Here is a 27,082-nt window from a genome sequence, read left to right as displayed (position 1 = left end):
CTCTGGAATAGTGCATAGGAATGAAAATGCACCTTGCTGATGCAGGAACTTATTCTTGTCACTCTCTCTCCCCGCGGACTCGCATGATACTATTTTGTTGTGGATGTGCAGTGCAGCGCAAAGATAACGCATAAAAAGGAATCTGTGTAAATAAGACTCCCGTGTGAGGAGTGTGAGGTATATTGACATGGATTACACTTTTTGAATTATCACGCGTGTGCAGTCACACACACACACACACACACACACACACACACACACACACACACACACAGACATACACCAGCTGGATATGTTGCATTTCCTCACAACGTGCATGGACATTGCTCCTTTCCAAATTTCATTAACGAGAGCAAGCGAGGTAACGCTAAGTAAGTGCAACAACACATAAAAGTTCCTATTTCCCTTTTTTTTCCTGTCATGCTTTTCTCTCTGGATGTAGTGGGCTGAGGATCCAGTCAGCGGATTACATTATCAGTCTGACCTAGTTGCCAGCTATCTCCTGAGACCTGAGGAGCCAGGCTTTCTGCACAGCCTTCCGCTGCTACAACACGCACACTGTGTAACTTTAATTTATCAGGGGGAAGAGGAGGGAGAAATGTGACAGGTTGACAGTTCTCTTTGCCTGCCACTCCGAGCACTCCCTCTCCCTGCAGTGTGCTGGTTAAGGGTCCTCGCTATAGAACAGTGCATTACTGAGAGTGACTTTCATTCAGTGTGCTGGAAACTCATCAGCAAGGTTGGAACCCTCTTATTAACATGAACATTTAGGGCAAGACTTGCAAAGAATTATGTGATTTGGGATGTGGACAAGGAACTGAATTTCAGTATTTTTCTCCCCTTTGATTTAAAAGCCAAAAAAATCAAATACAGTCTGGGTCATATTTATACACAGTCACCCCCAGTGATGGAAGAAGCTGTCAGGTCACTTATCTGATTATAACACCACAATGTAAAATATTCCATTACAAGCAGATGTCCTGGATTAAAAATTTTACCTAAAATAAAATTACAGAAATATTTTAGGCTATTTAATATATCAAAAGGCCCCTCTCAGTGTTATAATATTAATATATTATTGCATCATTATTATTGATGCATTACCATGTAAAGCATACTTTAATGTTGTCACTGGTCAAGATGGAGCCTCTTAATAATGTTGGGTAGTTTAATCTATGACAGTACTTATAATTTTACTATATAGTACTATATTTTATAAACTGATGATATCTTATGCATTTTAAATCTGCAGCTGTTAAATAAATGTAGTGGAGTAAAAGGTACAGTATTTCTATCTGAAATGTTATGGAGTTTTAAGTGACAGAGGAGTACATAGGATTGTACAATACTTAAGTAAAGGCACTTAGTTACTTTCCATCATGGGTCATCTCTCATTGAAAAAGGCTGCAATACCTGGTCATATTGATCAAGCATATATCAGCAGTATTTTTTCATATTTCCTTAAGAATGCGACCTCCATACTGGGCAACTGGTGTTCAGTTACTTCCATAAAATCAATCATGTAGCAATTATTAAGGGAAAGGCATAATTAGGCATTTAACGGAGACTATTTGAGGCTGTTTTTTCGAAAAGCACAATGCAGTTTGCAGGAGCAGAATTAAAATCATGACACACTCAGTTGTGTGAAAGGCTGGCAACATGCTCCGAGAACAAAAGACTGCACTAATCAGCCTGCAGATTATAAAATGAAAATGGAGTTTGCAACAAAGAGAGCATGGATGTCCAGAAAAGGAAAGAAAAGGTGGACAAGTGTAGAACTGATTCTGTTCAACTTAAGAAAATAAAAGAGAAACGAACACTAAATGCAGTCGAGGAAGCGGTATTTATGCTCCTTGTAGTGTGTGCGCCGATAGATGATCAGCCAAAATAGTAAAACAAGCTTAGACCTGTTAACCTTCACACTATCTTGAATCTGACAGTTTAGGTTAAAAATCAACATTTCAATATTCAAGCTGTGCAGAGACATACACGTAAACGAGAGATATAGGTGAAACACTTAAGTCTTTCTGGGTCATCACTGTTTCCCCCAGTTGGAGAAAAAAATAGCCAATATGGTTTTTCTGTGAAAATTTAAGGGGTTGGGGGGGTTGGGAGGGGTGGGGAGATGTGCTGCTGCCAGATTAGGCTACAGCCTGTGCCAAGGTTATAAACAGGCTGTTATCAGGCTTCCAAACAGAATAATCCTCCCTGTATCAGCGCCCAAACATATGGGGCCACACAAAGCAGCAGCAGCCCCTGACAGACACCCCCTTTTAATTACACAGAGGAGGGGGGCAGGACCTTTCTCCCCATGCCTTTCCCTTTTCCGCTTTAGTTTCTCTCTGTCTGGCTGTCTAGGGAATACATTTACTCTCTAAGAAGGAAGTTCATGTGTAGTGACAAATAACGAAAAACCTCAGAGACCTTGTATCACATTAAAATTTCAGATATTGTCGATTGGAGCTAGAAACAACTGCTAAATCAATCAATTAGTTGATTGACAGAAGAACAAAATCTGCAGCATCTTTTTTTAATAACAGCTTAAAAACTCTTTCATTCTGAAATTAGAATATTGTTATACGAAATAATACTGACGATCTTTAGGTTTTGAACATTTTCGGTGATGAACATTTCTCACTATTGTCTGACATTTTATAGACCAAATGATCAAATATCCAACAGCATTAATCAACAATGCCATTAACCACTGGAACCTTACATTTTGGGTTTTGGAGCGAAACAAATCAAGCAATGTGAAGATGTCACCACGTGCTAGGCATTTTTCTAATTTGTAAAATAAACAATTAACCGAATCATCAATAAAATAAACAAATTGACCACATTTAAATCCTGGGTTATTATGTAAGACCCACCACACCGACAGTATGTATGTGAGATTTAATGGCTATTTTTAAAGAAATTGTGAGGGGCACTTTTCACATCTGGACTGGACATTTCATTGATGCAGGTAATAAAGAAAATGAAAATAACAGCCAATTTTAGCCCTATTTTAGATTTAAGAAATCAATCTGCAATATAACAAATATATTTACATTATCTATTCTAAAACATATTTTCATTGACTAATTATTCAATCAAACAAAACACGTCAATCTGCTCCAGTCAGGCCTCAACTGTTGGGGGACTCTCCTGCCATCTGAAAGAAATAAATTCCTCGATCTTTTATATACTGCCTACAGATTTTAAAGTCTTGTTCAATAAAGTTTAAATGTCACAGAGGTGTAATAACGGGGACCATATAAACGCTGGGCTTGGAAAAGCTATGCAAAAATGACGCCATCCCTTTGCGCTTGTGCAATAAAATTTTATTTGGCTGAATCGGCCAATAAAAGTGGGCTTTGAAGGTTGTCAATGGGGAGTAATTGGTCCATTTTACAGGAGCGATCATTTTTCTCTGAAGCTTTTTTTCATACGGTGTGAATGAGTCTTGACAGCGACACAAGGAGAATCTTCTTCCAAGAGATGAGACTTCAACACCAACCTTCAACTAAAACAGAAGGGCATGTAAAAACTAAAAAGAAAGAACATCTGGAAAACCCGTACAGAGCAGGTAAACGGCCCCGCAAAGATGAATACGCAGCTCTGGTCGTATGTGCTGCAAAATCCGTCTTTGAGATTTCACATGAACGATGGAGATACACAGTAACAGTCCACGCTTTTGGCAGCAGCAGAGCCCATTTCACACACCCCCAGACAGCGGAAAGAGTGTAGACCTTAATGACGTCCAATCTTCTCTGTCACGCCGGGCTGGAGGCTCACCGGGGCAAAAATCGACCGACAGCTCAAAGTGCTGTTAACCAGTTTTGAGGACTCCTCGCTGATGCACAAAGCACACCTTTATTTCTAACACAGGTCACAAAAAGCATGCCATCAATGTCTTTCCCCACAATTAAGGTTTAGACATTCATGCTCCATATATGAAAACAAACATAGAGTCTAAAATATTCACCCATACTGTGGTGTGAAGCTTGAAACACTGGCTTTTCAAAATAAGATCTGAAGTGTATTTCGCTTTTGATAAAAGCTTGCACTTATAATGTGCCTCATCATAACTACTGTAGAAAGACATAAATGTCAACCACTGTAATGATTTGTAAACACAGACCAAAGATGATGATAGCCTCAACGAAAATTAAAGGAGGTATCTTTATTTTGCTATAGACAATCACTTTGAAATCTGACGGCCTCTTTGTCTATGTGTTTTTCAAACTCTGTGTCTGAAGTGAATTTCTCTTTTGATTAAGAGTTGTGAACTATAAAGATGTGTATTGTGTTGTAGCTTGTAACACATTAAATTTATGACAACTACTGTGATCTTTTTAATTGATCAAAGTCAAACGTCGCCTTGATGAAACAAAGTAGTAGTCACTTTAAATCACATTAAGATCTCAAGGGTTTTTAAACCTTAATTTTTACGAGACAACACTTTTGTGCCCAATAACTGAATTGCTTGTGGAAAAGTAGTACTCAACTGTGTAACAGCAAAGGAGAAGTCAAGGAGTTTTGTTTTTGTCATCAGGTCTGGGCTAGCTCTTTGATTTGATTTCACAGCTGGAGAAGCATTTGCTAAGGAAATATCAGAGTGCAGCTGTAAGCTAAAGTGTCAGTGTCTATCCATCCCAGTAAGAAAGGCCCAAAATAATAATCAAACACTCTTGCCTCTTTGGAGCAATGCTGCCAGCGCCACAGAAAAACAGACAGACAAACACAATGAGTGTCTCCACATCCCTGCTCTGACAGGAGACGCTGGCAGAGTCGGGGTAAACGGACGGCGCGGTGCGGCACGGCAGCCCCTAATGATCTCCCCTCTGTTTCAGCGGACTGAGAAAAGCCATTACCTCCCGCCACATTACCCTGCCATCCCTCACATGGTGGATGGCCCCTCTCTCCCATGAGCACCTTGCTCCAGTCATGGCTGGCAGTGCTCACCTCCTTACCGCCTCCTCCTCAAGCCCGTCCACCCTCCTCCCTCTGAAACCCCCAGCTCTATACATCACATTTAACACTTTGACACTAACAGTCTATAATGTTTCTATTCTACAAAATCACTCTGCCAACTCCAGCATCGCAGAGGAGAGTCTGAGGAAAATAAATACCACTCTAGGCCGCTGGCAGTAAATTCTAAAGGAAAAAGAAAAGTACAAAAAGAGCCTCTTATACACTCTGCCTCTTTGGCCAGCATCTGAGAGGTCCTCTGGCTGCAGTGGAAGTGAGGGATAATTTCAATCGATACACATTACAGCTTCTAGTGACAGCAACAGCTCACACTTTACATGGAGGATTGTCCGAAGCGTATAAAGAAGCCATATAACCATATTTTCAGAGACGTCAACACTCCTTGCGAGCACTTTATAGCTGTATGAAAGAAACATTTCACTGCATTAAATTATTAAAATCAAAAAGTGGCATGAATAAATAAAACCAGCCTGAATAAGTGATGTGACAAGACAGACTTGAGGCATGACCTTTGGAAGTGTCTCAATGTGTCAGTAGACGAAAAGAGAGGGACACACTTTAAGTGTGTGGCAAAAACAAAAGGGGGTGTGAAACAACCAAAAGGGCTGAATTGAAGAAAAATAGCAAATAAAAAATAAAAAAAAAGGCATAAATGAAACATGTCAAGAAGGATTAGTCTACTCAAAAACAAAGAAACAATAACCATAGAAAGCGTCCACACCTCATTGCATTACAATTTGTTTCTTTTGTCTCTCTCTTTAATATAAGTGTTTACTTGGGCAAAATCCAATCATTTCATTCTCTCGCAGTGTATTTCATGTATATAAACAAACATTTGCTCGACCTCACTGGAGTATTAGCTTTAATGTATCGTCAGCAAGCCTGGCTTTGAGAGGGCATTAATTTCAATTCGCCGATTTAAACACTCCAGTTTGTCGCAATCCTTCATCGCAGTACGCCACCAAGTCAACACACACAATGGGCCTATTTTTCAATCTAATGGCGGAGCTTACTTGCCATTAGTGAAAAAAACTGCTTTTGCCTTAGAACAAGCCACTCAAAATGTAACCCTGCATTTCAAAATGAATTTGAATAATTAATTGCAAGTTAAAACAGACATGAACCCCAAGAAACGGGCTGTGGATGGGAGCTCAGAAATATATTTTTTTGCCCCGAGGCCAGAAGATCTCTCATCTTAGAAAGCTGGAAAATCTAGTCTATGAGGATAGAGTGTGTAATCTCCAGTGAATCTAATGAAACAAAGTAAAAGATAACGCCACATTTCATCACATCGGAGACAGAGTGCTTCCTCTGGCTTGCCCTTGAGGTGGCAAGAATCCATAATCTGAGGAAATCAGTCTTTTTATGTAGTTGAGGTATCACAAGCCCCTGTTTGACCCAACTCTCAAGACAATTGATTTATGAGCAGATCCGAGACTTGAAGCCAAAAGTCTACACCGCTCCCTCAGATGATTTATTTTTAAGAAAAGGGCTTTCAGAAAAAAATATTATGAGACTAACCACTGTCAGGAGGCAATTTAAATGGAATATGGCTGTTCTTTTAATAGATTGTATAAAAATAGTGAAACAACACGCTACAAATACATAGTGCATTAACCATCAATGTATATTTGATGATGGATCAGACATTTTGGTCATCAAATGTTATTGCAATATTGCATATTTACAGCCATGCTCCCTCATATATGTCAAAATCAGACATTTAAAGGAGCCTCCCTCCTCCTGACTTGTCCTTGGCCCATTCCTTTGCAGTGAGCTTGTCTTTATTATTTAATTAAGCCAATACGGCCGTTACATTAATAATTGAGTGTGAGAGGAGACCCAGGGCAGCCGCAGGCTCTGGCGCATTGGGCTTCCTGGTGAAGAGTGTATTAAAAATGTGTGTGTTTATGTCTCCAGGGCGTCTGTCCTGGCTGCATAAAATTGAATTGGTTATATCTAATATATCATCCCCTAAGGGTGACTGGGTGGGTGGGGAGGTGCAGGGGAGAGCTGAGATGGTCGCATCCTGCCAGCAGGGAATGAGTCCAGTCTTAGAGATTCAGAGAGACGCATGAGGCCGTGACGTTAATGTCCCTCAGAATCAAATCGATCGCTGTCCGAATCTTCAATGTGCATGGCCTTAAGCTAGGAGCACAAGACAAGCCCAGAACCAGATTAAACCCACTCGTTACCGCAGTCTTTGTTCACTTCTGGTGTCCGATGATGCATTCAGTGCATCAGTGAGAATGGGTGGAGGATTTCTTATGAAAACGGATTACAACCAGATACCAAATACAGGCAAGAAAAAAAGCTTATGGCATTCATATAGATACTAAGAGGATGAATGTTGGTGACAATGTGAGTGTCTGAATGTAGAAGCAGGAAAAACATCACTCATGATCCCTCCTTTCACAGACTGAGGGGCTGACTGCAAATACACTCTCCCTCTCTGTGTCTTTCTCCACCTCTTCTCTTATCTGCTTCTCCCACCATCCCCCACTCCACCTCCACATCCAGCCAGCTCCGTGGCTTTATCCAACTCTGCACCTTTAAGGCCTCCAGACTCCAGAGGAATGAGCGTTTTAACACCACCATTAAGGTCAGGGCCTAAATTATTGATCTGCCACCTCTATCAGCATAACGGTCACGTAGCCAGTATCACAATCTAACCCTGCCGCCCTCGGCCAGCTCGCTGCGGCTCCCTCAATTAGAGAGAGATTCTCATTACAAAGGGAGACAGCGAGAGCGAGAGTGAGAGAGAGCAAGGTAGAGGGAGAAAAAAAAAGAGAGAGAGGTCCATTTCAGACGGGGAAAAAAGGGGGGACAGCAGGCATTCTTTACACCCACCCCCCTCCCCTCCTTCCCATCCACCTCCTCCTCCCCCTTGAAGTCTCCCATCATCTCCCCAGACAAGACCCAAAGATGACAGGTCTTATCCTCACCAAAATGCGGGCGATAAGGCAGCTGTAAAAGAATAATAAAAGAATAATGCATGGAGGATGAAAGAGGAAGGCAGACAGGGAGTGAGGCAGAGAGAGAGAGAGGCAGGCCAGGGAGGGGGCAGCAACATAAATAAAGATGCGGCACTGTTGGGCTGGATCTCCTAATGAATTCGGAAGGTCCTGGATCAATAACATCAGCGCGCTGACGACACATCACAAATGCCAAAGGAGCTCTCTGCTATGAGCCCAGCCCGAAGAAAAACAGACATTTACTGCATGCTTCTGCTCAACGAAAATGACCGAAAAATGACCGAATGCATCGACAATCGTCTTTTGCAGATTGAGCGAAACGGCGAAGAGCGTGTTTGTGTGTGATGCTGCAGCGAGGAGCATCAGGAAGCAGGAAGCAGCCTTGATGCTTGGTAATGGGGATGATTTCCACCTAGGAGATGCCGTGATAGTGGCCGTGCTATCAGTGCTATTAGTGATGCTGATGACAGATGGCTTCTTTGTCTCTATTCAGATTTATTTTCACAGCTGTCAGAGCAAAAACACACAGAGTACATTATTACCCAGTACAAACAGCCTGAAATGAAACAACTCCTGACATGACGGTCAAACTGTTTGCTGTACTGAAGATCTGTGGGGTGAAAAAAACTGGAGAATATGTTAGAAAATGTTTTGGCAAAGAGTCTCCTAGAAGTGGATCAAAGCAGACATTGACTTGGGTCTCTGAAAACGTGCCCTCTCTCCCCATTCGCTCATACACAATCATGGCCTAATGGCATTCTATTAACATAATTGCCAACATAACTAGTGTTCCGTGTCTGAGAGCCATTCCCCAACTACACGGAAAAAAACCGAGAGATGAGAGGAGATGAAATTGAGCCAAACTGGGACCGTCCCCAAAAACATATTGTGGGTGTTCAAGCTGGATCCCCCTCCTCCTCACCCGCTTTTCAAAGCTACACTGCTTTGTGGAGACCCCCTGGGAAGGCTCTGGCATCTCAAGGAATGTGATGCCAGAGTGTGTGTGTGTGTGTGTGTGTGTGTGTGTGTGTGAGGGCACATGTTTGTATGCAGCACAGATAGCGGGTGGAAGAGCAGAGCTTCCCTCACATGTTGGTCGCTGCCTCAGCATTCAAAGATTGGGCCCCGACGCACGCTTCACAACAAACACAACCTGCCAGGCAAAATGAAATTCCCATTATTTTTAATTAATCCCTAATTAAAATATATTACTCCACAGATTCCACAAATCTCTCTTAATATGCAAATGTGGCCAATTCAAGGATATTTACATATCATTAATTAAGGCAGGCACATTCTCTTACTCTAATGAGCTGTGGCCTGGGTCTGCCAGGGAAAACTAAACGCTAGGCTCAGGAGTGAGTAAGCACAGCCACAGGGGGATGCCGGCTCTCTGTTGAGTCAGAACTATCAACCGTTAACGCCGGGGTGAAGTAGACAAAAACAACTCTGCTAAACTCACAGTAAAAATCCACCCTGAAACATTAAACATCGTTAAAAACTGCTACCAGCGATGCAGCTCGCATCTTTGTACCTGTTTGGCCATGTGTTGTGTTTTTCTCATTCCCGAAGATCACTGGCCAAAATGTAGAAGACGTGACCTCATACGGAGGTGTTTCCTGCAGAGCTACGGAGGAGTCAGATGTGTTATCACTGTCACTGTCACTATTGCTCAGTCCGAATACATGCAGGGAATGCAACAAGTTCATGCCCTGCTCTCTGGAGTCTGTTGAAAGGACTCATGTGGACAGAAGGAAGTCACGAAGTGAAACAAAGTTAAGTGAGGTAAGCTGAGGTTAAACCCTTAACATCAGTTTTCCCTTTTTATTTCCTCTTAAGTACCTTTAATATTTAAAAAACTATCATCTTATTTCACACTCTGACAGTAATCCATATATTCTGTATTTGTTTGTTCCAACTCCTTATTGAAGCTATATGATGCTTACATTGAATGAAATATTCAAACCCAGGACTTTGTGTTTTTTATGGCTGCACCGCACCATCACATTGAAATAATACAGTTTTGCCCCGCTTCCTTATTTCATACATATCCCCCCAAAAATTAAGCCTGACACATTTGGTATCTGGAAAGTTTGGGACCTCCACTGGAATTTATAATAAATTTCTGTGGTTTGTTGTTTGGCTGCATGTTTGAGTGAGAAATAGCTGGGCCACCGGAGGGTAAATAAGGTTTAAGGAATTTCAACTGGACAAGAAATTACAAAATTATATCTTTTGCATTATTTATTTGGGTATTTCTGAGCTACACAGTTTTACTTCAATTCTAATCAATTATGTAATATTTCTACTGCACTGAATTCCAGAGGTAGAGTGGTTTTACTCCACTTCAATTATTTGACAGCTATATGCATTTGTTACTATGCAGATTAAGATTTTGAAAGCCTATCACTAGAATATACAGTAAAATACAATGTACTGTTGTATGGATCAGTGGTTTCCAACCTAAGGGTTGGTGCCTCTCCAGTGGGTCACAGAAAAGCCCTGAGGAGTCATGGGATGATAAACGTAGAAGAAAGACACTTCCTCTTCTGTTACATATTTATTTTTTTCTTTTGCTTTTTTCTCATTTGAGATGTTTATAGATGGAAATAACTCTTGAAAATGCAAACAACTCACCGAAATATGCAACATGTGCAAAGGGATGACTGGGATACACAATGCTTCATTATAAAGATTATAGGCCAAAAAGCTTGGGATCCACTACAGCAGAGGAACCAACCAACACAAAATACACAAAATAAGACGCATACACATTAACATAATCCAGTAATGTAATATAATCTGACATAACACTGACATGTTGCATCACATTTACCTGTGATTCTTAAAATGCTTTTTGCTGTTAATATTTGTGTACTAGATTTTTATTTGTAATTCAGTATTTTTTACATTGTGGTATCATTTTTATTTAGGTAAAGGATCTGGATACCTCTTCAACCACTGCAGACTGTTGATGCTGTATATAACAGAGTTACCCGATGGTGAATTCTTCCTTTAACTGTATTTTCAGTGCACACCGCTGCACGAGTAACATGTTATTAACTCCAGTACCTGCTCCTTAATCATTAAAGTGAATACGTGAAGTGCATCCAACCATTTTTGCATAGATGTTACATGGATACTATTCATGAATATCATGTTGTATTAGGTGATTTGAAGGAGAGTGAAGAAATGAGGTGGGGTGAGATGTACCTTGCCCATCTCCTTGTTCTCCCCTTTTCCAGCTGCTCTAATTTGACACCTTGAGCATTGGAGGGGGGTAGGGTTAACTAGGTGGGGGAGTGCAAAGACACAGTGGAATTCATTAAGAATAGCAACCCCTCTCTCCCCTCAACCTCCCTCCAACGCTAATGACATCAGAGGTTAGCAGAGAGCAGACTAGCTGAGGGACGGGAGGAAAGGGGTGAGAAGAAGAAAGAGAGAGGGAGAAACCAAGACAGAGACGAGATGCATGAAATTTGAAATATTTAAAAATAACTATACTTTTAGTGAGATAAAAAAAAATGAGGTGCTGTGACCAAACAATCTCACTGAGGCCTTGTTTTCTGTCTTGGTCCTAGTGTATTTCTGCATCCTTTTAACATTCACACAAAACGAAAGAGGGTTCAAAAACTGCCATTTTGCCTTTGACAGTCTTAATGCACTATGATGACATACCAACAACCAACTACAGACCCTTCGAAAAACCCATTTATGCCACACTTTGTAGGTTGGATGGAGTGCAATCAGACCTTTTTCAACATTGTGATTACCACGTAGTGGCACAGTAATCTGTGGTTGAGGAATTGGCTGGCTAATGGCAGTTTCACATCAGCCATCCATAGGGACCTTGCAGACAGGTAAAGTGGTAGTTGCAAGATATTGAAATGGTCAGTGCCACCTTGGATGAAAAGTCTTTAAAAAAAAAAAAAAGTATTAGGAACTTTTTTTTTTCTCCTCTAGAAGCAGCAGCACCATATGTACGATGAGCAGCTTTATCTTTGCAGTCACTTAAAACATCAAACACCTTGCTTTCCTTCACAGCCATTCTGAAGCTGCTGCTTGATTTTAGAGCTGGAGGGAAAATGATTGAGGGGTAAGAGAAAGAAATGTTTCCAAGCTGAGCTGAAATCCTTGCTGAAACAGTGTCCCGAGACCTTTCAAATGCTCATTTCCATTTATCTACCAGTGACACTTTTCATGACGTACTCTCTGGCAAACTATCTGACTCATAAATCCAATTCAAGCCTATTACTGAAGAACTTTTTAAAGCTATCCTTCATTAATGTTAATGGGTTTTTTTAGTGGAGGCCAGTGGTGGTTAGGACTACATGGCTGCTTTCCCAAGCTTGTTTAACAGGCTCCAGACAGAGATGGATGCTTCTTGCAGTCCGATAGGCTCTCCGAGCCATCTATCACCCAGAGGACCCACCCACAGAGCTGGTGTTCCATAACAAAGGGCAGGCAGGAAAGCTCCTGATTGACAGCTTTATGTGTGTGGTGGCTAGTCAGACAGCAGAGAGGAGACATGGTATCTGTTTCTGGCCTCAGTGCTGGCCCCCTCTCTGAAAATGAGTTGTGAAGAACAGAACAAAATAATGAGTGAGCAGGGGAATCAATCAATATGCCGGCACATGAGATAAATGAGAGAATCAAACACACACACACACACACAAAATAAAACATCCCTAATGCTGCTGAGTAGGTACAAAACTAATCAGGCAAATGAAGCTGCCCAAGCAACGTAAACCGTGAATGGAGAGCAGTGTTAAAGCATAAACAGTTATTATCATAAAGATTATTACCCTTACACCTCCAGACTTACTAATTAGCGCAATAAACAGCCATATTCTAAAATGTATGGCTGGAGAATGCAATAAAACCCACTGCAACATGTAAATACAGATACGGTGCATACAAAGACACAAATAAAGGGATAACACACTCGTCTGCAGGCACTGCATTCCAGCTCAAAAACATTAAAATCTATAATAATATAAAACATACAAGCATAAACCTCTTTGCTGCTGCCACGGCTGTAATCATTTTACGAGAGGCCACAGTTCCTCTCAGGGCTGCTGTATATATTCTTGAAATGCTGACAAAAAGGAAAGGGGGGGGTGTGTGGCGGGGGTGGGGGGGTTCAGAAGAGACACACTAAATTTGGACAGTAAGTAGTATCACCCCGTCGGCGCGGTACACCGCACATTCGCAACGCCCCATTTAACCGCACACGGCGCTTCCCTCTACTGCCTTCATTTGCATACTTCAGCGGGGCCCTGACAGATGAAGACGGATGGGGCAAAATCAGCCTCACTGAAACAACTGTTTTATCAAGGTTAAACTATCCAAGAAGCTCTTAACCCCCACGCCTTTATCACACTACAGCTCTCCCAATATCAATCTATCAATATGATCTTATTGGCAGGGAGGGGTGTGAAGACGCTCTTCATAAACTCAAGTAATAGGAACATAAAGGAATTTTATGTGTTTAGGGGAGGAGACTGCTAAACACGATGCTGAAGGACATGTCCAATAAAACAGGCTACAAGGTGGTGCCAGCAAGCCAAATAAAATATAATAGAAGAAGAAGAGCCACTCGCCTCGAGGCGTGAGATGTGTGCGTGGAGTCACAGGGTCGTCGATTCAAATCTTGTGAAAGACCGGTGAAAGCATGAAGAAACACTAAAACCCACCTCTAACAACGAGGCTCAAAGTGAACTTGAACATGGCACTGACACACACCCTGCACTGGTGAAGGTGCCTTTTGTCTGAAAGCATGTAACATTTGTCCAATTACTTGTTATCAGGTCACGTGGAGCAGCTTAATGTAAAATAAGAACTCAGGTTCTTCTTTGTCTAAATTAACACACTTGTCTTCCTACAGTGAAACAGTAAAATGCAGCAGTTTTTTTTTTTTACTTCAAGAGATGTCAGAGTGTAGACGGCCACACAGTGCAATGCATGCCTGTGTTAATGCAGTAGGTGTGTGTACTGTGATTGCATGCATACACAGGTGATTTTTGGTCATTTACAGGTGTCATTCAGCCGTATGTGACGGCTTTATGGGAGGCTTCCATCAACAACAGGGGCTTTACATAAAAAAATCAGAGATGAAAGTGACAATAATAAACAATATACTACATATTCTGTATTAATTGTGGTAATATCTAACACTTCTGTAGCAATAACAGAGCCACCTTACAGCATGTTGCCAATTACTGGTTATGATGTCCCGTGGCGCAGATTATACCACCAATATCCCACAGTATCAATAACAACTCATAAAGGTTGGATTTTTACATGGCTACAGCAACACGGTGTCAGTATCATAGTGTTCAACCTTTGCCATTGTTAGATATTAGAAATGGATAATCAGTGAATTAATACACTGTAGTGCTTTTAGTACATTTTTGTTGTAACTGTATCTACCACTTCAGAAACTTTTTATGACTCTGTACTGATAGAAGAATGACAAACTGCTGATACCACAAACAAACCCTTGTGTGTACACAAATCATAAGAGCAAACTACCTTATAACTTTTGGTCTTTGAAGGGTAAAAGCTCCGTTAGAAGTGGCTTGGTAATAAATGAACAGAAGTATATAATTTGCTGATTATGCTCAAGTAGAAAAAAGAAAATGACAGCAATTAACATAATTTCAGTAGGAGTTAACTGTCCAGAACTAACACCGCCAAAGGCAAGCTGGCAGACAGACGGCACAGAGGAAACCCACAGCTTTCACTCTTTGGGTTGGGATACAGACATCTACAGTACAAGGAGCCAGCAAGGAGGCATCGCTGCATTATCAATCCTCGTTGCTGTTACTATAGAATAGTTTACATATTTTACCTTGTTTGACGTCAGAATTGAGAGTTTACATTTCAAGGTTTGGCTATTTTCCACACTGAAAATCCAATAGTGTAGATATTAGGCATTTAATATAGGGTGTATATAAAGTGCACTTTCCATAATAACAAGTCATCTTATAACAAGTTAAGTTAACAAGCTGGTGGTTGAGAAAATTTACATTGTTTGTTTTTTTTTTGTTTTTTTTTTTTTAAACAATTTGATTTCCATTGGGAACAAGTGAAATTACCCAAACGGCAGTTTTGACTTGTTAATTATAATTCTTGCACAATTTTAATGGAGCAGATAAAACCTCAGGACAGATCAAAGTGTTCTGATCTACATTATATTGTCTTGTGGATATTTCCTTGATTCATGCTGTACATGCTGAGGGCTACCGTTTTGCCTGACAGAGCCGACACTGCTTCAGAAGCAGATTTTAAGTGCCCTTATCTGCCTCTCTGAGATGGTCTTTCCAGTGCCAGGCGGCCAGGCCAAGTGCTGACCTCTGCTAACACTCATGCTCTCGCCCCACTGTGCTAAATGCTACCTGTGGTGTCACATCTGCCCCGGGAAGTGATCCAAAACTACAGCACCCCACGTCTCTGTAGGTCCCACAGAATTAGCAGCAACAATCCCAAGAGACTGCCTGCCTGCCTATTCCCGCCCCACTAACACACACTCTGTCACACGCACAGAAATAGTAGACACCACGCACCACACTGAAGATTGCCAGCATGAGGCTGTTTGATTTTGCAGCCACAAAAACAACTCTTTGTGTGGCTAAATTTATCATCGCTCTCCGCGACAGTATTTGTGTCTTTCTCTGCAGTTCAATATCTCTTCTTTTTCTCTCTGAGTGTGTGTGTCTGCATTGTTCTTTGTCTGCGCTTTTTCCTTCCAGTGAAGGTGCCGAGGTTACCAAGGCTCATCTGTGGCCCCTTTGTCTCTCACGGCAACGGCAAGGTTTATTAACATAAATTAGAATAGCTCACCGAGAGAGTACCTTGTCGCTATGCGTTACCCACGGCAACCTCTCCTCCACTCTAAATCCACCTGATCGTGTGTGTGTGTGTGTATGTGTGTTGGCGTGTGTCTGTGCATGTGTTTGTGCGTGAAATAAAGAAAAGAGATAGAGTAAAAGAGAGAGAGAGAGAGAGAGAGAGAGAGAGAGAGAGAGCACACACTCCTCTGCATCTAAATGTGAAACTACTCTGAAACGAGGGAGACACATCCACACCCATCTCTCCCCTGTCCTGATTAAAATAAATGGTGCTATCTGCACTGCATGACTCACTACACCATGGCATTACTATCAGTAATTGAAACATCCAATCACGACTGAGCCATCAGCCTCACTGCTCTTCCCCATCTGACTTTGTGGCACCTGATTGAACATCCCACTGTATGCGAAGTAATACAGGATATGCCTTTGAGTTTATATTGAGAAGAAGAGAGGAGCAAGAGAGAAGAGAGGAGCAAAAATATTGCGTCAACAAGACTGCAATTCATCTATTCTTTTGCATGGCTATGTGCCTGAATGTGTCTGCATGTACAGTATATAGTTCAGATGTGTGTGTGTGTGTGTGTGTGTGTGTGTGTGTGTGTGTGTGTGTGCGTGTGCGTGTGTGTGTGTGTGTGTTCCACTCAACATCCTAAGCAGATATCCAGGGAGAGTCAGGCAGCCTCATTGATTGGTGTTGATTCCATCTGGGCAGCGAGCAGCAACTGACAGTGGATCTAAGCCGCTGCGAAAGGCAACCATTAATCTTGGTCCTGTTTAAGCAGCATGTATTAATTTATGTCATTTTTACTAAGTCAGCCAGGGAAGAGCGCTTGCCATTTTATGTTTGACTGTTCATCGAAGTCTGGGGGGTTCCTTTGTACAACCCCAGCACACTGCCAACATGCCACTTATATCGTAGTGGCAGGGTGCCAGAGAAATGAGATCCCACACCTCAAATTAAAGGTTATCAACTGCCAGGGTAACCACCTCCATCAAAGTGCCCGCAAAAGTCTGAGCGTACAAGTTATATTTTTGATATGAGAAAGAATATGTCTCTCTGGTCAAACAGAGGGGGAAAAAGGTGACGTGTGTATGTAACCAAACAGATATAACCCTATGATAAATTATAAACTAAACTGTAGTAATATACAGAGGTAGTTGGAGTACACAGTTGGAGCCCCATGAACATATCAGTAATAAGATCTGCAGGTGTTTCAACTCCAACATTATGAGGATATACGCATCCACCGGTCCTGCTGCGTGAAGCAATTCCATAAGACTGTGGAAAATCCAATCAAATCCAAACAGCACCAATAAGAGAAACAATGGCTGAGGCAATTGCAACTGCAATAATGTCACCAGAGCTGTTTTGTAGACAGTAAAAGCTGCTCCAGAGACAAACATCTGATAAAAAAGAAACTCCACTCTGCCATAGAGCAAATTTCCTCTCTAAAGCAATTTTATATTCGATAAGTGGGAAGGCATTCTTAGCGTAATGGATCTGAATATGATCTCTGTCAGAAAACTAAGAACACAGCCTTGTATAAAAGCCCAGTGTGCAGAATGACCAGTGCTGCTGCATCAGATAACTAAATTGAGAAGTGCAGGAAAGAAACTATAGATAGAAATGCAATGCCTTCATGTTTCATTTGAAAAGGTTAACTGATAGATCTCTGATTCGCTGCCTTTCTTGCAGTTTTCATGAAGGTGGCTTGTGAAAAATGCATGCGGAGGGAAAAGTAGTTGTCTGAAAAAGGAAACAAACAGACACACACTTACATGCATGCACGTTAAGAGGTCAACACCAAGCGAAATGCAAACTTTAAAGGCAAGAAAATAGCTGCTCTCACTGCCAAAAAGCAAGCAAAAACAAACACAAGACACACCTAGCGACCTGTCTGTGCCTCTCCAGCACACGCACGCACGCACACACACTTCCTCGCCATACGTCGACACACAGAATATGACCATTCTACAGCCAGATCTGTTATCACGGCTAATTACTACTCCCACCTCAGATATACAGGGCTGTAATTAGCCTCTTAAAACATGATTAACATGTCTCAATTAAGCCAGTCAACATTTGCATAATATATTAGCTGTCCTAATTGCAAGTGAGTTTATATCAGAGGACAGGGAACAGCAAAAATACTTGCTGTTGCTTCTGAAGTGCGCTGATAGTGCAGTGAATATAAATATGAATATAGAGGAAATGTCAGTGGATAAAAAGGGAACCCAGTCTATTTATGTAAGATATAACTCACTTTAAAAGCAGAGATAAACTTACAATCAGCACATCTCCGCTCAGGCGACTTATAAAAATATATTACATGTTTATTATTATTCACTTAGATGAACATTTCTGGTAAGTGGAGGAAGAGTTTCCTATAAACTCACAAATCAAAGGCCGGCAACATTTTCTCAGGAAAAACTTCGCACTCGTTTTGAAGTTATTTATTTGAAGTTATTTATGAGGGAACAGACAGAGTCCTGTTCGGCCTTATTTCCGTGGAAACTAAAACATGGGGGGATAAACTGCTGCTTCGGCACTTCCAAGCTGGGGACAGATATACAGTCTCCCGGCTAGTGCGGGGAAACCAAGGACATAGCCATTAGTTTCAGGACAGCGCCACATTGGAGACTAATGCCTCCATCTGTCACTGGAGATGAGAGGAGAGTAACAAAGAGAGGCAACACTAACCCCTGAACTCATCATGGACAGCCATGTCAATTAAATACTGAAAAACAGCAGCACTGGGAGCCATAGTGACCAGTCTATCCGCTGCTTCATGGGAGCTCATCTAGTACCTCCATCAACGTCTAATGTTAATGGTACAGAAAATAACATAAATAGTAATTTGACACTTTATCATTGCACACCTTTACATTTACTTCAAGCACACCAACTAGATCTAATGATGACTTGATTCATCAGTAATTGTAATTGATATTTTTTTAACAAAAATGTTTAACTTTCTCTGGCTACAGCTTCTCAGTATGAAGATTACTTGCTTTTCTCTATTTTATATAATTGTAAATTGAATTATCTTTGGGTTTTCGGACTGTTAGTCGGACAAAACAAGATGTTTGAAATAATTGTGATATGCATTTGTTTTTACTTTTTAAAAATTTCTTAGACTATAAAATCAATCATTTCATCTAAAAATAAATCAGTTGACGAATCAATAATGAAAATAAGTAGCTCTACCAACAACGTAGCACTTTCAGGACAGTTGTCAATATAAATGTCATTTCATTCATGAGTCCTGACAGGAACCTTCAAAGTGACCAGATCACACATGTGAATATGTAAAATATGTGTACATGTCTAATTAGCAGTGCAGGCTTTGGAGGGGGGGTAGCACAGTTAGTGGGACTGACTGATTCAGCAAGTCTCCAGCTTTGATAAGTTCAAGCGGTGTAATGCATTATCCGTCTGATCACATTAGTCATGCAGGAGCTCTCCATCTAACCCGAGTCTGCATGGGGGTAATGTGAGGCTGTTGACACAGAGTGGCCTGACGAAACAGTCCCAGGCCCACAGATAGAGAGGCACAGAGCGAGAGAGAGAGAGAGAGAGAGAGAGAGAGAGAGAGGGAGAGGAAGAGAGAGGAGAGTAGGCCTGAAATCTGACACCCAGAAACACTGACTTGGTGTCTGGCTTCTCTTACTTAGTCAACCTGTACGTGCCAGCTTCCCTCACCGTAATGGTTCCGCACAAACAAAGACGCTGTCCAACTCTCTTCACAGGATGTGAAGCAAGCACAGGAAAACAAATTCTAAGTGCTCTCAGGAACTGTAGAAACAATGATGATAGTTTAAAAAAAAAAAAGTCACGAGGGGCCGGTAGACAGGGCGAACGTTTTCGTGAAATACAACACTGGCGGCCAAAAGGAAGATCCGTAAGTGGTAACACAAGCCTCTGGTTTTCCATAAGCCGGCGCGCGAACCTGAGCTTGTTTAAGCTTGCTAAATACTCTGCCACCGTGACACAGGCCCGACCCCAGCACAAATATACAGGGAGTGGGGTGGGGTGGGGTCATCAGTTAACTTCTGCTCTATCCACTGTTGGCATGCACTCCCGCCTTGTTTGTCAGCTGCTTGCCAATGGACACCTCATTGCTGCAATGGTCCATACTGCTGCTGTCAACACTCACACACCACTGATATACCACGGAGAGCCCACATGTGAATAACTACATGCAACAAATGATATATGATCAGAAGAAATGTTTCCTCTCCTCAGTAAAAGGTCGAGGAGAAGGGGCTGCTTCAAATCTGAACAGCTGTACTCATCTCCTCCTGCTTGCACTTCTTCCCAAAGACACTCTGACTGCAACAATGTAAAAAAAAGCAAGGAGAAGCTGACTCTTTATAAAGAATATAAAAAAGACCTGACAAATTACAGGCTGTACTCCGCTCGCATACACTGCACTCAGCACATTTGGCTGTAAATGCCATGGTGAAGGTTTGAGTCATTTTCTCTGTCACTGCAGTGAAAGGATTTTCAGTTTCGTCTGCACAAACCTCCTATGGGCGAAGATGAACCGCAGCTCAGCTCTTCAAACATAGACAGGGAGGACACAGTGAGGCAGCCATTAAGTCGTGACTCTCTCACAAATTGTTTGGGTTATTCTTAACTTTTAAACGTTCTTCTGTCTTCATGAAAACAATGCAGCTATTTATTTGTTGCTGATTTGTGGATTGGGGCGTGTTTTTCGGCTACACTTTAAGTATAAATAACTGATTCAATACATGAAATAGGAGAAAACATAAACTAGGTTGAAATATGTTCATTTCCAAACTTGGTCTTAAACAGAGGGGGAGAGAATTTGCAGGCTGAGGGGAGCCTCTCTGATCAGAAGCTCTGTGAAACCCCGGTTGCCAAGAACGGTGGGAAGAGAGGAGAGGCAGGGGGAAAAGCCAGGAAAAGGTCCAAGTCACTTTGTTCTTCTTTTTGGAAACGAACTCTGGTTGAACCCAGGGAGACGCCAGACAGTTTACAAAGAGCCAGGCATTACTCTCTCACTTTTCACTTTCCAAGCCTTGCAATTTAGAAACAGGGCCCCAACCTACTATAGCTTCCTCCTCTCAGACTGCACTCTTTAACCTTTATAAATCTGGTGAAAATCCCAAAGTGTCTGCTTGTTCCTGCTACCTTTTTTTTTTTTTTTTTTTTTTTTTGAGGGGGGGTTGCCAGTGCCAATTTCTGACTCACAAGTATGAAATGGCAGTGAATAACAGTTTGTGTTAAATTAAGGTAAATGGTATTGCCTTCATGCAAGCAACTGTGTTTATTTTCAACTGTCTACATGACTGCAATGCAACAACACCAGGGGACACAGTGACAAGGCTCTCTCAATAATCTCAACACCTGCTTCAAAGTTGTGTTCACAGATAAGGTTATATTGGATATTTTGTTTTATTTCCTCCCTTGAAAGGCAGCCCTCTGCCACATCCCACAGAGAATATTCACAGGCTTTCTTCATGTGAGCTGCTCTTCTTTTAATCTGCTGTTAAGCGAGTAATAATTCACACATTCCTTTTCATGACATTGACCCTTGTTGCAAACATAAACAGAAAATCCCTCTGACCTGCCTCTGCATGTAAAACAGCTCACTTAGCAAACACCATCGAACTCAGCCAAGGAAAACAGACAGAGAGGGGGGAGAAAGGCCCAAATGCCAACATGAAAACACTCCTGTCCAATGACAGCACCTCTTCTGGGGCCAGAGCTGTTCACATGCATGCTGTGTGGCGTTTGTCAGGGAAAACGTGTTGTAAATCATAGCAAATTTTTTTTTTTTTTTTACAGTGGCTTAGGAGAGGAATGTCTAGATGGCCATGACCTGTTTTGGCTTTGTACAATTAAATCCAGGTTTTCCTTAAAAATCCATCAATAATCAAAGACAGATTTTGAAAACTATCATCAGTATCAGTAGTAAGTGCAAGCAAAAGAAACTATTGAACATAACATACCTGTTTTCTCCTTTATTTCACACAAGACATTGAAGAGAGCAGGTTTCATTCTGTGGCAATTCAGTGCATGTTTCCTGAAAAGAGGACAGGACACCACTTTCCAGATCAATATTCAAACAAGTGGCAACAGTGACAAAGCTACTTAAAAGAATGGTGCATTCTGAAATCACAAAATATCATAATAAAGATTCAGTTTTTCCCAGATTTCCCTGCTGTTTCTCCTGCCAGAAGCTGGCCATTATATACAGCATTCAGTAGCCAAGCACAGAAAATTGCTCATAATGTTGAGGCTTAATCCACAGTCTTTAACTTTAATTATTTTTGTCTCTTTCATACACAATGTGAGACTTCAAACCTTTGGATAAAACAAGACTTTTCTTACAACATGACATGCAACAAAATCCACCCAGTTACACTACAAACTGTCACATGTATCAAATATCCTTTGCATCATATTTTAATAGTGCAGTAGGTTAAAACTACAGGATATGATCTGCAACATGTTCTTATAGAACAGGATTACAATGTAAGCTCCTCTGTAAGAAGGTAGAAGAGTCTCAGTGAGACTGAGGTGCCAACTGCTCAACAGTTTTTTTTTTCTTTTAAAAAAAAAAAAACGTCTACACAGATCTTCTTAATCTCCATTAATCATGCCATAATTAATGGGTTTGATTAAAAAATTAACACAAAAGTTGTTTCAAATAATCAGATCTGAATCGTGACAAGTTTCTAACGCTTTTTATTTCGCTTTCGCGCAGTCACGGCACTTCAGTGGGCGTAATTGCTTTCATTTAGAGGCAGTCTTGATACAAACCACAATGTTATTATGTCCCCTCTCCATCCCCAACAACACTGCTTAATATTTCCTCTCTTCGATTAATAATACAACTGTTTTTTTTTTTTGTTTGTTTTTTTTTGCGTAGCCTCACCTGGCTTGTGCTTCGTCTAAGCTTTGGTCTGTGATGGTCATGATTTGCTGTAATATGTCTCCGATGTCCTGCTTTCTTCCCTCTCCGTCCGTCCCCGCCGTGCCATCCTGCATATGCTGCGCCAGGCCGGGGTGTCCGGCCATGCCTACCCCGTGGGAGTGCATCAACCGAGGCTGCTCGTCCATCCTTGACCACGGTCCCTGCTCCCTCGCCTCCAACTTTTTTTTAAATTTTAATATCAAGAGGAGGAGGGGAAAAGAAGAGAAAATATCCTCGGAAATTCCTCTGGATTCCTCTGCGTCTCTCTCAGCCCCGACACTCCTCCTTTTTCCTTGGTAAGCTTTTCTGGATTTGGGAGGAGGGAGACTGACAAACCCTCTCTCTGCTTTCTCTCTCTCGGTCTCTCTCCCAGCTGGTTTAGGTGAAATCTGATCTGAATCGCTGCTTTTGGCTTTGGCCACTCCTGCACCGCTACTGTACGGAGGAAAAAAACAGGATTGAACATTAAAGGCTCCTAATCTGATTAAAAGTGGAGCGCGTTGTGCTCCTGTTATGAAACCTCCGATGTAGTCGACAGCTTGATGCGCCAAAACGCGCTTAAGACTCAACTTGCCAGTGAAGGTTTTGGATACAAAGTAACCACCAACTGTTATTGTTTCGCTTATGTCTGGTAACTGACTCATAATCAGAGTATGGATGAAAAGCCTCCGCCCCCCGAGCCACGATTGGAGAAGAAGGAGCGCGCAAGTCCCACCTCGGTCCTCTCCGAAAACGTCAATCATCCTCCTCGGGAAGGTGGGACACTGTAATAAACATAAAGAGATGTGACCGGGCCGGGTGGCGATACTGTGATGGATAGAGAGTGAATATGTAGCCTAATAAATAATTGTGAGTGGCAGTGGAGCTCTGACCCTACAGGACAGCATGGTGGCGCTTAGAAAAGACACTCTGTCACCCAGACTATATATTTTCCTGCTGAATATTTACATGCATGTGATCAGTCAAAGGAATAAATATATCAAGATGAATTTATTAGAACAAGCAGCACTTTGCGGGAAGCACAGGCCCACAACAGTTGTCATAAATGTACTGATTGAAAACCAGCCTTGTATTCGAACACCCTGACACTCTTGGCATCAAACATGCAGTATTTGTAATTTCATAATAGAGCTACAATAATTACTACTTGATTGATTAAAGGGGAAGTCCACCAATGAACCATCAGAGTCTGTTTACAAGTCTTGGGGAGCTGTGTGAAATCAGACTAAATTCCTTAAGTGATGTCACTTGAGTCAGCATTGTTAGGTTTGAAGACTACAAGTCTTAGCATGGCTGGGCCACGTTTGGTCAATGTGTGAAATTAGGGACATAGTTAAAAAGCATTGAGGAACTGCTGTAAACAACTGATGTCATTACATCTTATTTGCATTCTGCCTAGCGTCAGCTGTCAGATGTTTTTTCTGTTTATGTTGCCAGACAACGGAACAAGTATGAAATAGTGACTGAAATGTGGCCCATTAAGACAACATGTTAACTTCCAGCCATTTCCACGCTGCTGCTCTGCTACTAAAATCCTGATTTTATAACCACAGCATCATCTGACCAAATCACCGTTCACATAAGTTAAAGACTACGGCTTTGATGTGATTTCAGCTATATTTACTTGTAAAATCATCACTCAGGGAGCAAGTTAGAAGCGTAAGAAAATACCTTTCTTATTTGTCTCTGAAACTGCTGCTCTGTCTCTTCACCACTCACTGGTGACTCTCTTCTAAGTAGCCATGGTTTGTCCGGTAAGACACTAGGTTGAGCACATAATGCTCATTTCATAAAGAAGTTTCTAAATCTAGCAACAAATGTGCTAAGTTGGCAACACTCCAGGCTCATAGAAACTGTATGCACCAATTCATTTCGAAAGAGCAACACCCAATGGGCAAACTCCAACTCAGTCACATGGCATTCGGCTGAACCATGGTGGAACTATGATCAGTCAATGCTATCAGTCAGTCACTCGCACATGGGTGTTGGCGATGATCGGGCTGGCCTCACCGTTGCCGTCCAGCCAAAAATCTGAGGGTGTGGAGTTAGAAAGAAGTGAGTTTACCAGACCTCTGTAGCCCACTACTCATCTCTGCTTGAAGCAACAGGTCAAGGCGTCATTAGCTGCTGCTAGCATAACAGTTGCATTGTGGGTAATGTAGGCACAAAGTATTGACAAGAAAGAAGAATAAAAAAAAGAAGGTACGTTCTGCTGCATTAGCTTTGATCCTTTTTTAATGGTCTATCATTAGTCAATTTTATAGGAGGGAAAATCTGAAGACACTTCAGATGTTTAATGTTTGCAGGTTTTCTTTTTGTGGGACTGATTATTGGTCAGTCAGAACAAGCAATCTGAGTGTGTCACTTGGGCTTTGAGAAATTGTGACATGTATTTTCATTTATTATTTTCTGACATTGTATAGCCCAAATCATTAATTAACTAACTGAAAAAATAATCAGCAGATTAATCGATAATGAAAATAGTTCTTAGTCGCAGCTCTAATTGCTATAATCGCAAAATCCTCTCTCATTAGGACTAACACTTAAAAAAAATCTAAATAACATTATGGATATGCTGCAGTTCTGTGCCTCTGAGTCTGGTGTGCACTATATCCAAATGCTTCCTTCCCTTCTTTTACTGGCCGGACAGAAATCGATCAGTCAGTTTTCTCATTACGTGCTGAATAGGGAGGTAGGGCAGTAATTGTCACAAGGGGCAGGGTGAGGTTGAGGGTAGTGGCGGTGATAATGTCTGACACTCAGGAGCTGCAAGACTGCACAGCACAGCCCTGAAATGAAAGTCTGCAGTCCAGCGGCCATCCTGCTTTATTTTATTCCCTGTTTAACAGGGTCATAATAATGGAGGATTATCTCTGTGTTGTAGACCTAACAGAGAAGGTGGTGGTTCAGTTGTAAACATGCTTCATGGCAGATATCAGCAGGCATGACAAATATCAAGCTTTTCATATTTTTTTATCCAATCATTCGTCTCCAAAACATTACATATAAAACCATAGTCTCGTGTGAGGTTGGCTCCTCAAATCCCAATCTATAGCTCCTACACCTCAGTCTTCTTAGTCTGATTTGAAAATCAAGGTAATCATTGATTACTATGAAATATGATCTAAAGATATTGTTTGTTTGTTTGTTTGTTTTTTTTGTTCCACTGTAAGCCAACAGACAAAAATGACCTCATTGCTTGGATGTTTTGAGAATGTAAACTCTTTTTCATTTCAGAAAAAAACAACATTTGCAGCCTTAATGAAAGGGGGGAAATCATCTGACATTGCGTTTTCCCTCAATTCAAACCAAATGTGTTGTTGCAGCATTAATAATCCCACAAAAAAAGAATAAGTAGGATTTGATTATAATTGCAAATGAATTTTGATGTAAAAATATTCTTATAAATAGTAGATGTTTTTCTCCAGAAGTTGCAGAGTTGTTTTTCAGAGACTTAAAATGTTAATGCCAAACATGTCGGTATTCCCAACAGAAATGTGAACTAGTTGAGTTTTTTGAGTTGTGTTGTGTTTACCATTATCCAGTGAGACTGCTCTGATAAATATGGAAGAAGACAGAATGTACCAAAGTATATGATGCACTTGTGGTTGGGAAATGGCAGGTTTTGTCTTTATCTTTCATAGAAATTACCTAAACTGAAGCAATGTAAAGTCTCATGCAAAGTGTTTGGATAGCATTTGTGGAAAAAGACAAAGACTATTTATTAGCAGTATATAAACATTTGAAAAATAGTTTATAACACACTGAAACACATTTTAATGCAATTGTAAACTAAGTCAACTATTAATTAAAAATACACGAATAAACACTTTACGAATGTTGTTACTGTAATAACGTTGGCTGCTTATACTTACATTATTATTACAAATCATTTATTAAGTGTTAATAAATCACTTATAAATGAGGACTTACAATAAGGTGTAACCAAAACCATGTAATGCCCAACTCAATATTTCAAGCTTAATAACAAACTCATGCTGACTCCACGGCACGCGTTCTCCTATCTGGACCAGGGTCAAACAAGTCCTCCCAGAGAGAGCATCAGGTCAGAGCAGGGTAAGTTATGTATGAGCTAGGAGCACACCGAGGGAGCGAGCAGCCGCTGCATGGCACATCTCTCCAGGAAGTAACCTTGATGAAAAATTCAGTTGTTTGCAGCTCCTGGCGTCCCTCAGGCATGAATAAAGTGAGGCCCAGCCAGAGAGAAAAGACCTGGGCTCAGCTCGAAACTACTCACCAACCCACTGCTGAGGAACACACACACCAGCTAGCATTAGGAGATGGGCACGAATTAAACTTTAATCAC

At 41.3% G+C, this 27,082-nt stretch overlaps 1 protein-coding gene across 4 annotated transcripts in view; it reads right to left on the bottom strand.

Annotated features, from left to right (window-relative positions):
• The window catches only part of LOC139629110 (pre-B-cell leukemia transcription factor 1-like), a 47,921-nt gene extending 24,501 nt beyond the window's left edge, over window positions 1-23,420 (bottom strand). The window contains exons 1-2 of one of the 4 annotated variants that reach the window (XR_011692906.1): window positions 22,717-23,420; window positions 21,788-21,861 (exon numbers count right to left, since the gene is read on the bottom strand). Coding sequence is in view for 3 of the 4 variants with exons in the window: in XM_071491500.1 (XP_071347601.1) it covers window positions 21,788-21,861; window positions 22,717-23,399 (757 nt within the window). In the remaining variant the exon portion in view is untranslated. The remainder of the gene's footprint in view (window positions 1-21,787; window positions 21,862-22,716) is intronic. The other 3 variants (XM_071491500.1, XM_071491502.1, XM_071491503.1) reach the window with 3 other exon arrangements.
• Window positions 23,421-27,082: the final 3,662 nt, after the last annotated feature.

The sequence above is a fragment of the Trachinotus anak genome, unplaced genomic scaffold (assembly GCF_046630095.1).
Source record: "Trachinotus anak isolate AG129_WGS33_773 ecotype Australia unplaced genomic scaffold, CSIRO_AGI_Tana_v1 ptg000012l, whole genome shotgun sequence".
Lineage (NCBI taxonomy): Eukaryota > Metazoa > Chordata > Actinopteri > Carangiformes > Carangidae > Trachinotus > Trachinotus anak.
Note: the sequence above shows the minus strand (reverse complement) of the source record. Positions and strands in the feature narration are given on the sequence as shown.